The 13,421-nt window shown below is 33.9% G+C and overlaps 1 protein-coding gene across 2 annotated transcripts in view; it reads right to left on the reverse strand.

Annotated features, from left to right (window-relative positions):
- The window catches only part of LOC118183646 (far upstream element-binding protein 3-like), a 53,941-nt gene that overhangs the window by 12,963 nt on the left and 27,557 nt on the right, over window positions 1-13,421 (reverse strand). For both annotated transcript variants that reach the window (XM_085822202.1, XM_085822201.1), the window contains exons 10-11: window positions 11,094-11,135; window positions 8,659-8,865 (exon numbers count right to left, since the gene is read on the reverse strand). In XM_085822202.1, coding sequence (XP_085678328.1) covers window positions 8,659-8,865; window positions 11,094-11,135 — 249 coding nt within the window. The remainder of the gene's footprint in view (window positions 1-8,658; window positions 8,866-11,093; window positions 11,136-13,421) is intronic.

Genomic DNA, 13,421 nt, shown 5'->3' on the forward strand with positions numbered 1-13,421 from the left:
CTTGTGAGAAATGAGAAAACTCAGAGAAAGTGAATACCACATCAACGAAACATGGATCGACAGCAACTTAATATTCAAGAAATAATGGTAAGATAGCATGTTTTTGGGCACTTAAATGAATGTTAATTCAAAAAACAGACTATTTTTACATGCTAGCTCTTCCAGAGAATTTGTTCCATGTGCTCAACTTGTATACAAAGCATCATCTCAAGGCAGAGGTAAACATAGGCAAATAAATTATGAAAAATGTTTGTTGGAAAAGCTTCTTCCAAATTTACAAATGCAAAGTGCGGTATGCATAGACAATGCTTCATATCACGAGAAAGTTGAACATCCATCACCCACGAAATATGCTATACCAGCAAACAATGCAGAACTGGCTGATGAGGAAGGGGATATCCCAAAATCTGAAAAGTGGAAATTTAACTTGATAGAACCCAACTGTCCTAAAACATTTATCTATAATAAAATTGACAATATTATGATACACAATGGGCATCATTTTGGATGACTCCCTTCTCACCACAGTGAACTAACCATAAAAGAATATGTTAGGTTAAAAGACCAATTACGGGAAAGAAGCCTTTCTTGACTTTGAAGAGTTTATTGCCCTTTTCAAATAAAGCTATAGATATTACTTAACATACGAGGGCTATCCAGAAAGTAGATTACGTTTTGGAATAAAAAAATAAACAAAGTATAGGAAACAAATTTTATTATATACAGATGAAAGCCACACTCAAATACTACTTTTCTACATAGTCACCATACAAATTAAGGCATTTATCATAGCGATGTACGAGCTTGGAAATTCCTTCGTCGAAAAATTCGGCCGCCTGCGCCTTCAACCACTTCGTTACCTCTTCTTGCAGCTGTGCGTCGTCATCAAAACGCTGCATAGCCAGCCACTTCTTCATTGCTGGGAATAGGTGGAAGTCGCTCGGTGCCAGGTCGGGACTGTACGGCGGATGAGGAAACAACTCCCACTTAAAAGATTCAAGAACTTTACGAGTGACATTTGCCGTGTGGGGCCGGGCGTTGTCGTGAATCAACAAGATCTTAGAGCTCAACATTCCTCTGCGCTTGTTTTGAATTGCTCTTCTGAGTTTTTGGAGAGTTTGGCAATACCTTTGAGAGTTTATTGTAGTGCCTCTTTCCAGGAAGTCCACCAAAATTACACCTTTTCTGTCCCAAAAAACAGTCGCCATCATCTTCCTTGCCGACATTGTTTGCATGCATTTCTTGGGTTTTTGGGGAGAACTTGTGTGCCCCCACTGCATTGATTGCAATTTCGTTTCACAGTTCACATGTTTCACCCATGTTTCGTCACCAGTAACGATGCGATCGAGTAAAGAGTCACCATCCTTATGGTAAGCATCCAAAAAGTTCAACGCTGCAGCCATTCGCTGATTTTTGTGGTCCTCTGTCAAGATTTTTGGAATCCATCTTGCACAAAACTTGTGGTAACCAAGCTTTTCGCTGATGATTTCGTGCAACAAACTTCGCGAAATTTGTGGAAAACTCAAAGAAAGTTCCGTTATTGTGAAATTTCGATTTTCACGGACTTTAGCATCGACTTTTTCGAGAAGTTCGGCGGTCACTATGCTGGGTCTCCCACTTCGATCTTCGTCGTGAACATTGGTTCGGCCATTTTGAAATCTTATGATCCACTGACGCACTCCACCTTCAGTGATAATGTTGTCCCCATACACTTCACGAAGCTGCCGATAGATTTCTATCGGTTTACAGTTTTTTGCAGTCAGAAACCTTATTACTGAGCGCACCTCGCGGGATTTTCAATTAATGCAGACATTTCAAACCGTCACAGTATCTGAACGGAGCACAGCACGAACCTCTCACTAGCACGGCTAGATGCAGACTGAGCTGCGCAACGCTCTGACCCCAAGATGGCCGCGCTAGCCCCGCCCCTAGCGGACACAGACGGAAACGTAATCTACTTCCTGGATGGCCCTCGTATAAAATTCACATTATATATAGCTATTTATTAAGCTACAGATGGAGTCTTTTTCTAGAATAACAAATGGATTGCAACCATGCGGGGAACTTGAAAATTCTTATTGGAATAAGATGGATTTTTAGAGTTAGGATATGACTTAGGTTGGCAGCAGTAATTCAGGTTCAGAAGAAACAGAATCTTGTGACAGTGATTTAGACAACTTTTCAGATAATAAACCACTACAAACAGCTTCAGTCTTAAGCCAGAACGGACAAGATTGCTATATTACGTAAGGTTTAATGTTGGTAGTTTGACTAACTCCAGTCCTGGCAAACAGGCAGGCTGCATGGGCATTTTCAAGGTTTATACGATGAGTAATATCACTATGTTCCCGTAACTCCACAAAGAGATTCCTCCTCTTCAGATCATGCCATAATCAAATAAACCAAACCTAATCTCTAAGACAAAACTAGAGAGCAGAAATAGTAAAATTGAGGGTTAAAAAAACTTCATGGATTACATTTAAAGATTCCATACTTTCTTTGTCACAATGTAAATGAAAGGTTACCAAAAGTGGGCAAACTTTGGGCTGAGGCAAAACCTAATGGATAATAAGGAACACTGCATTGTTGTTTTATCTTTCATTATAATATTTTTGAGGACTCCCAAGCAATGGCATGCTTTGTACGAAAATAAATTTTTAATCTTTAGTGAAAATTTCATTTCATTATTAAAATTTTAATGCAAAATTATGCTGTTGCAACAAAGCTAACTGTTGTTATAAAATGCAAGTTTTGTATAATTGTACATCTAGAGATGTTCTTAATATTTTTATAATTGTACAACTAGAAATGTACAGTTATTTTAAATTGATTATGTACTATTATACAAAATCACACATTTTAAAATATAAAATAATAATTGAATAATTTTAAATATCTTAACTTTGTCCTTAATTTTATTAAGTTACTTGTTATTATAGCGTCTTTTAAAAACCTGCATGCTACTTAAACTGAGAACGGGGTTCGTAGCTACATTTTAGTTAAAAAAATAAGCACTTTTCAAGCACATTTTAAGAAAAAAAAATAAGCACCTGTCTAATTACATTATACACAACTGTATAAAATTAAAAGAAAAATTAAACTTGTAATTTAAAATATGAGAAGTGCAGTATTTATTAAGAGAGAATGAGCATTACATCAACCATGGGAAACAATCCCCTTTTTTTTTTAATTTTAAATAACAGTTCAATTTACACAACTAGTTTTCAATGAGAGGAAAAAACTATGCAGAACTAAACTATATAACAAGATTTAATGATGAAATTTCAGTTCAAAATAGAGAAAATAAATAATAAGCCATATTTATTGTGTTCGCTTGGCACCTAATAATAAATACAATTTATTTTTCCACTCCTATTAATATTTAAGTAATTTAACTTAAATCAAAATTCTGAACATTTTTTAAATTTTCATTGTATAGCAGTCTCTTAACAGATGTTGCAAACAATGTAATTTAAGTAAAAAAGAGGAACATTTCTGAAATCAGAAGACTGGAAATTGGTTTATGCAGTTATCCTTTAACAGTAAAAGCTTAATTAACTCGCATACTCGGAAATTGCCGAATATTTCGAATAGTCGAGCCTAATTGGAAAAAGAGAGGGGGGTTAAGATTGTAGTCATTCTTTAGATTTTTCGGCTAATAAATGCTTTTGATATTTTGATATGTGCATTATATAAAAATAGACTAATGGAACTGAAAAATATTCTGGTTAGCAAGCACAGTAAAACTCTTTTAAGTGGTCATAAAGAAATTTCAGACAGAACATCAAAATTAATTATCTGCAAAATATCACCAATGTAATTGTGCAATATGTGCGAGGAATTCGTCATAAAGCGTATCAGGAAGTCAAACGGTAAAGTAATTCTTCAAGACACCCCTATGAAAAATGGGTCAGGGCTCGCTTTTATGGTAACAGACAACTGCAACTTCACATATTTAAGATAAAATTTAAAACTGATCACACATTGCTTATTTTTTCTATATATTTTTAATTCTACACAGTTTAACAGTAAAATAAAAAAAAAATTATTAATAATTTTAAGCTTTGTGAATCAATGGTCTATAAAATCTCTAGAAAGCACTCATTCTGTTTTCACCGGAACTTCACCTATTTTCCCCAGTAACTTACTTCATATATTTGTTTATTTCTATCAAATATTTGATTTAACCTTCCAGCACGCGCTCTTGGCAATTTTACATGAGCATGCGTGCTTACGACATCCGTTATTTTACAGTTTGGGGCACGAAAAGGACAGAAATGAATGAATATTGATAATAAATTTGTTGAGAAATAAAATATTAATATTACTGCAAAATACAAATGATATCAAATCCAAATATAAGTAAAATTTTTTAAATTTCTTATGTTAGTGAGATGGAAATGCAATGATGTATTTAATTGTAGAAAATTTTAAATTTATTATTTAATAATTATATTTTAAATTAGAGGCTAATTTTAATATTCATCAAAGCTAAGTATAGATAATAAAAAAGGAAAACACCTTGGTAGGAAAAAAGTAAGTTTAGCATTATTTCTGCAAGGAAATTTATTTCTTATTGGTTACAAAACGCACTTTAAACTCTAATGTTTTTATTTATTTCTAAAAAATAGAAATAAAAGGAATGGAAATCTCTACTGTTCTCCCATCCAAAGGTTTCCTTTTCTTCGTCAGATAATTCTTGAAGATTCCGAGCAAAATCAGTTGGTTGCACATATTTTTTTGCCATGAAAATCAATATAAAATTTACAGAGCCAAATTAAAATAATGCGCGCAATTAATAACACCGCAATCAGAATGCAACTGTGACCCCAAATGCGTATGATGTGGACAAAAACATATGATCAAAGAATGCCCCGATAAGGGCAATATTGAAAAACCCTTATGCTGTGCCAATTGTGGGCTCAATCATACATCCAGTTATAAACGATGTATTAAATACCCTAAGCCAAATGCCGAAAAAGTCAAGACTTACTCTAATAGAGTAATCGAAGGTAAATCTTACTCAAAAGCTCTTCCTGCTGGTATTTACACCGATACGATTAGTGAAGCAAAGAAAGTTTTACTTGATCTCGCTGAACTTGTCACGGTTATAAAAAGTGCTGGCTTTCTCCAGCTCACTCAACACGTTAAAGACCTAAACAAAAACAATCACGAAAAGAACAACACTAGTAATGATAATGGGTCCAAATAGCATCGTTTGGGCGCCAATTTTGATTGACATGGAATGCACGTGGAGTGCTAAATAAACTTCAAGAACTAAAAAACTTCTTAATTACGACATTGACATCGCACTCATAACCGAAACGTTTTTGAGTCCATGTAATAAGATTAAAATTGCGAACTATAACTGTTTCAGAGGTGATCGCATGAGTCACAGAGGTGGAGGTGTTGCCGTGTATGTGAAGAACAACCTGCAATCCTGCCTTATCAATACAGAAGCAAATAACAGACATGAATTATTATTATTAATGACTATTACCGTCTCTGTGAATCTACCGCTCTGTGGCATTGTTTATGTTGTAGCTCTTTACAAACCTCCACAAAATATTTTGGACAAGCAATTTCTCAAAAAACTCCTTCCCGAGGACAAGAAAGTTATCCTAGCAGGTGATTTAAATTCTAAAAATGTTGAATGGGGCTGTCGTAAGACTAATGAGAATGGTGAAGAACTATATGACTTCATTACTAATAATCACATCTATTTCTACGCTCCCACGTCCTATACATATCTTCCTAGCAACCCACGCAGAGGAGATTAATTGACATTTTTCTGACCACGACCTCCATTCCTATGTATCTAGAGACTAAAATGGACTTAACTTCTGATCATATTCCTGTTATCGCCACCTTAGGCACTAACAAAAGTAGTAATCAGAAAACTAAGAAAAGTACGAACTGGAATATGTTCAAAGAAATCATTACTAAAGATCACCCTATTATTACTTGCCTCCAAACAGAGAACGATATTGATAATGCAATTGACAATTTTACTGAACGCATCCAACAAGCCTTTAACACTGCCACTAAAAATATCCCGTGGGATTACGACTCAGAAAAACTGCCCAAACGTATTCGGAACAAAATTAAAGAACGAAATAACTTACGTAAGAGATTTAATGTTTCATGGGATCCAAGAATTAAAAAGAAACTAAACAGACTTAATAAAGAAATTAAAAATGACATCAGTATTTACAGGCCGGAAAGATGGAATGAAAAGATCAGCAGTTTCAACGAACCCAATCAAGATTTTTGGAATTTTTCTAAAAATCTTAAGAGACAAACTACTTGTAATAAACCCCTCATAGGCAACAATCAAATTGCACTCACAAATAAAGACAAAGCAGATATTATGGCATTACATCTTGAATAGCAATTTACGCCTAATCTGGACCCTTGTGATCATAATTTTTTCACTGATACCAACAATTTTGTTCATGAATGGCTTAATAGCATTAATACTAAAAATATTACCGATTACACCTCTCCTAAAGAGATTTCTGAAATTATTAGAAGACTAAAAAATAGGAAAGCACCTGGCTTCGATTAGATTACCAATATTTCAATCAAAAATCTTCCATCGAATGTTATCACTAAACTCACAAATATTTTTAATGCCTGCCTTGCTAATAATTATTCTCCTAAAAAATGAAAGACTGCTAAAATTATCTTACTGCAAGGATATTACTAAACCGGACGGGTTTAGACCCATCAGTTTACTGCCTGGCTTCAGCAAAATTTTTGAGAGGATTATTTTAAAGAGAAATGAACCTTACTTTTATAAGATTCCTCCCGAACAATTTGGTTTTCAGAAAAAGTTAAGCACTATATCAAGCAGCTTGTTAGATTATCCGAATTTGTCGGTGCCACTTTACACAACAAATCAGACGGTTGCTTTACTCATGCTGGATGTGGCGAAAGCTTTCTACCGCATCTGGCATGAGGGGCTTATCCAAAAGCTCTTCACTCTGGATTTTAGTCGAGACATTCTCCTCCTCAACTCTTTTATCACAAACAGAAGATTCTTTGTTAACATTCATGATGATAATTCAGATTGCAAGACGCTCAAAGCCTGAGTGGCTCAAGGCTCTGTTCTTCGACCTATTTTGTATGTTTTTTACTTCTCCGACTTCCCCAAGATAAATTATGATATTAATTCCTTCCTTGAATGCTACGGCCGTCGCCATTAGGTCTTTCAACGCCGATAATGCTATTAAAAATATGCAAAGATTTGTCTCTGATATTGAACACTGGTGCAAGCAATGGCGCATCTCCATCAACGCTCAAAAATCACAACTTCTGTTATTTAACAAGAAACGCATAATGACTCCTGCTAGAAGAAAACTTAAAATTTTCAATATTATTGTACCTGAAGTTAACAAAGCTACTTACCTCAGTGTAGTCCTGAATAAGCAATTCAAATGGAAAGACCATATTAAAGTCAGAAGCAAAGCTCACACTGTAATGAACAATCTTGAACCCCTTCTGGGTAATTACTCTAAACTGGATCTTTCCCGTAAAAGACACCTTTATATGACCATTATTAGGCCAATTTTTTCATATGTATCCCCTGCTTGGGCTACAGCTACAACTAAAGACTTTTACAAACTGCAAATTCTACAAAATAAGTTTATGAGACTTATTACAAATGCACATTTTTATGTGTCAAACGACACTTCACAGAGATCTTAAATTGGATACTGTTGAAAAATACCTCCATAAAATGAACAAGAATTTTTTCGACAAAGCCATACAAAGCGACTTTTTACGTCATTTCAAAGTTTTTGATTATATTCCACTGAGAGAGGACAGTTGCATCAGACCTTACGCGGCTCACCTCGCCTGTGTCGATAATTTCACTACATAGGTTACTTTCACGGATTTTCCTGTATACAGTGTATATATGTTATTTTATCATTGCATCTCTTTATGTGTCTTGTATTTGTATTGTATGTAATGTGTTACAATATCTGATTTAAATAATAATTCTTTTCTCAGACTTATTTTCTTATTTCAACCACCCATCCATCATGAAACAACACTACCAGACACCAACTTATACTTAGCCTCTCCACGCGAGGGGCTTTCTTTCTTCTTGTGACGCTAGTCACCCCCTTTCTCTCACTCCTCGGTCAGACCGTTCAACGTCTTGTGCCCTACTGGGATACTTAGAGAGACGGCAGCGTCGCAAGAGTATATAAAAAAAAAAAAAAAAAAAAAAAAAAAAAAAAAAAAAAAGGAAAAAAAAAGGAAAAAAAAAATTTTTAAATATCACAAAATTACACAATATTTTTCGAATTTTAAAACAACTACGCGCATGTTGTAACTTTTATAAAAAAGCTGCCACATAGCACAAAAGCCCAGTTAAAAAAAAAAAAATGACTTCCTGTTGGCACATACCATGATGTGGGATAGATTGAAAGGAGGAACAGAAATGACATTCAGAAGTCTCAGCTTCGATATGCGAAAAATGTGCATTAAAAACTGAATCTGTTGTAAATTTTGGACATATGCGCGTGCTAGAAGGTTAAATAAATTTACAAAAGTTGAAAATCTACTGCCATCACATTTAAATTATTTAAAACAGACATTTCAAACAGGCATGGAATTTTCCATTTTCCAACATTAGGATTTTCTTACCAATACACTCGTTATAAGTTCTCGAATCATATGTGCAGCTTTTGGGACTTGTTCCATATTTCCGCTAATCTGGCAAAGTTTATCACCAGGCATATCTTCTTTCCCTTGTATGAACTGTACACGTGCTCCTGAATCCTGCTGAATTCGTTTTATCATATCACCTCCTTTCCCAATTACTACTCCTACGGCTTGTCGAGGTACTAATATCTGAAAATGCATTTAAAAGAAATAGTTATTTTTACTTTTTCCATACAAAATTGAAGCTAACAGATTTCAAACTCTGTATAATAAAGCATACAAGGGAAAGCATTTTTTCCAATATTTTTATGTATCCAAAGGAGATTTTTCTCAATAAATGAGTATGATAAACAAAGCGCCATTTGTAACCAAATACACAGAACACACTTTAGCTTACAGGACTGCCTGCATATGCTTGGATATTGTGACATACATTCAGATTTCCCCTCATATACTCTTAAAAAAATAATAAATCCAATCATAATACATAAAACTTAATTTAATATATTAAACATAAATGTTAATAGGTAGCCCAATGATATGCAAAACTATGGTGGGAAAAATGATGTATGTCCACATAAATAAAAAAAACTAATTACAGTATAAAAATTGGCAAATAAAACACATGACAAAACGCAACATTTATGTGAAAAGTATAAGTGAGGTCTGACATCATCTCAGTTGCCGCCAGCGAAGCGCAACGGAAAGATCGATAGCCGTGGGCGAGAGCAGATGTATTCCTGAGCAGACCGCTCATGTACCTGCAATACAGATCCTAGGTATGAGTGAATATTAGAGTAATGGAAGCTTTCCAGCTGTGTCATCATAAGACTACGATAGTTTTGAGAGAATAATTCAATGTCATGTGAACTCTGTTTTAGACTTTATGATCTTTGTGAGGTTACCAGTTACTATGTAAATACTCCATCGAACTATTTTCATTCCATCACAGTAGATTAGTAAATAAATAAGGATTAATTTATACTTATCTCATGCTCCATAACCCACAACTCTTTTCATTCCATCACAGTAGATAAGTATAAATTAATCAGTGGTATAAGCAGTTGAAAGATACTGACAGTTTGTTGGATAAACCCCGTTTGGGCAGGCTATCAGTCAGTGGCGAGTCTGTAGAGACTATATGGAAGAGTTACCTAAGAAGCTTTTACAAGTTGCAGCTGTTGCATGTTATCAAACTGACAGATAGACCCAAACGATTTGAGATTGCTTACAGATATGCTTCACGAGGTCAACAATAACCGATTTCTGCAGAAGATAGAGTTTAGCGATGAGGCGACATTCCATGTTAGTGGACATGTTCATTGCCATAATATCCGAATATAGGTTGCTGAAAATCTTCATGCTCACATACAGTACAAACTTAACAGACCTAAAATAAACGTGTAGTGTGGCCTGATGCATAATAAAGCGATAGGGCCATTTTTATTTGCAGAGTAGACCGAGACTGTATGAATAAAGCCCACATCGAATAGCATGTGTGTGTGATTATGGCAAAGCCTCGAGGGCTATCTGCCTAAGGGGAGGGATGTCTTCATGGAGGACTTTCTAAAGGAAACTGGCTCATATACACGTTACACATGGGGAAAACCACGAAAACGCCCATGCAGCCAGCCCGTTCGCAGAATTCGAACCTCGAACCGAACTACCAGTGTTCAGCGACTTTACCGCTCGGCCGCTGGTGGGCCCCACATCGAATAGCACTGAATGGGTATGAAACTTTAAGAGGTTTTTCTTTTGTTTGAAGATTTTATATTTCTGTCTTGTTTTGTTACTTTCCTGCGACCAACCAAAAGTGCACCATGACTTTACGGACACACTGTATATTATGAATTGTTACCATCATATCAGACAAATAAATTCAGAAACATATTCTCAAATGGTAGTTTCAAAAGCAGAAATTGAAGATAAATGCCCAGAACTGAACACCCATCGAAATGTTTTCTATCATGGCAATGCGTGTTCCCCAACCGAGTACAGCTGCGATGTTTTGTGTTACCCCTCATTTTCATTACACCTTGCACTCTCAGATTTTGAAATGTGTCTTCAGAACACTTTAAAATTCTTTGAATGAATGGCCTGAAGTTCACTTTTCAGATTGTCAAACAGCACATTGGTAACTTCTTTATGAATAAACCTAATGATGTTTTAAAAAGTAAGTTTCCAGCTGCCAAAGAGATGGCAAAATGTAACAGAAAATGGCACTCGGTGATTCACTGAATTTGTCATAAAAAAACTATCACACAATGTAAATTACATCTCTCAAATTCTGTTAAATACTATTACAAATAACCCTTAAGTTAAAGCACTAGCATAGAATAATAATAAAGATTGTTTGCATGTCTGGCTTATATAAAAATTTTAATACAAGCTGCATGAATATGAAAAATATAAATTACCTCTTCTTGACTAGGGGGGCCACCTCCATTGGGAAAGCCTCGCTGGAAAAAAGTTGGAAAATTTAATGATAATGAACAAGATAAAACATTTCAAAATAAATATGTAAATTATTTAGAAGAATTTCTGTAGACTTTTTATAAGTTTAACCTTATAAAACTTGTATAAAACATCAAAACATGAGAATAAATAAGAAAGGAAAAAGAAACTGCAATGTTTTTATAATATATTGAAATATTTGTTTTGTTGCATAACAACTATAAGCATAGCTGCCAACCTTTAACTATGAGTTCCAGGAGTTTCTGTGCTACCACCAAGCAATACTATTTCAAAATAAAAACCATAAGTTATTTAAATTTGCGTACATTCGTATTTAATTAAATCTTTAAATTTTTGTTTTTTAGTAAATTTATTTTTTACTTTTCTTACACTTTCATATTAGGAAATAAAGAGGGAAGAACTTCATTAAATAACTTTCAAAGTGATAAAAATAACATTCATAATTTAATGCACATACTACTGTGTGGATAAACTTGGTATTGTGCAATACACTGATGCAAAACACAATTAAATTCAAATATTTACTGATTAAACACTAAAGGAGTGACAGTGATCCTATTTTTAAAATCTTAAAAATTACCACAGAACAAAAATTAAAAAAAAAAAGCAATTTTTTACAATTAACCGCTTTCCTTACAAATTTTTTTGAAAAAAATTGCAAAAAATCATCACACTTTTTTATTTTATTATTAAATAAAACAAAATGAAACAAATCAAAATATGTAGGTTTTAAGTTGAATTTTTAATCTTTTGAAGGTGTAAAAGCATTTATTTTTAATATTAGTTTACTATCCTGAGTTATCTCAGGCAAACGAAAAAAAGTTAAATATTAATTTTTGTATGATAGTTTTTGAAACAAGGGACAACACAGAGTGATACCCGACGTTCCACACTGGTATCTGGTCTCTTTCCTTACTAGCTTACCGCTGCAATCTCTTTCACGGGAGCGCAGAGTACACTGTCTCGTTGGATTTGATTTTTTTTCCCCCCAACCTTTTCATAATCACTATCTGAAAAATCATCGCTTTTGCTATCTTCCATCATCGTCATCATTTTATTCTTTTCCAACGCATGCATCCGTCTTTATACATTACTAATCTACAAGCCAACGTATACTATACAATAGGGAAACACGCGACCAGTCCCTCCAAAAGAACCGCGCAACCAACAAAATTTGGCAAACTGCCAATCAAAGCTAAATATTTCCTTTCATTTCCTCCTGACCAAGTAAAACCGTGATAAAAGAAATCGTACTAACAAATAATTAACTGCATTATATACGAACCCGAGATAACTCCGGATAATCAGGCAAGCGTTTAATTCAAAATTATTTTGCCTTACATAATTTCATGTTGTTGCCTACTTTTAGGTTTCTCAACATTTAAAACAAATAACTGCTCTGACTTGTGGATTACTGCTCCTTAGATATTTTTCTTTAGTTCAGTAATGATCAGCAACACATTTTGGTTTTCACTTACTTGGTAAGCTTTCCAGTTATTCACCAAATTTATCTCCAAATTCTTTACCAATAAAGCTTTTACGTGTATTTTCTGATTTAAAAGTTTAGCATATATACTTTTAATAAAAATGAATAATATTTCATAGGCTGTGCACAATAAGACAAATAGTAAAAATAACTTTTCAGTATAAGAAAAACTTTTCTGATTGACTAAACAAAATGAACTGTTAACAAAGGGAAACTTGAAGCAAAATAAAACATTTTTAATTGGTTGTTTCAGTATTGAGTATTTCTGCCTTTCATCTTCTTTTAGATTACTCCAGTTCTTGTCTTCTATTTTTCCTCAATAATCTGAATTCCTGTCAGCAGCCTAATTTTTTTAAAAATGTATGTAATTGTTGAATGATATTTTTTCTAACAGAAAATTTGAGAAACAAACACACATATTCAAAAACACATATTCGAAAATTCTGTATTTGAGAAGATAAAAATCCAATTCCAGCTACATTCAGACTGCAATTACCCCTCACAATATCTGAATCTTCATTTAAATTCTACAAATATATATCTACTTGCAGATTAAAATAGCTCATCAAATAAATTTTAATACAAAAAACTATGCTGAACATCACTAGACGCAGAAAGGAATGGAGCTTGCACAATTAAATTTCAATAGATTTAATTTGTTTTTAAAAAAAATGTTCCTAAAAATTAAACGTTCAAATTAAAAACCGGGGATCTACCAAAAGACCAGGTGATGCGACAAAAAAAAAAAAAAAAAAAAAAAAAAAAAAGGGCAGCTATGCAATGA

The sequence above is a fragment of the Stegodyphus dumicola genome, chromosome 8 (assembly GCF_044657685.1).
Source record: "Stegodyphus dumicola isolate Sdum_Otavi_A_Nest chromosome 8, ASM4465768v1".
In the NCBI taxonomy this organism is placed as follows: domain Eukaryota; kingdom Metazoa; phylum Arthropoda; class Arachnida; order Araneae; family Eresidae; genus Stegodyphus; species Stegodyphus dumicola.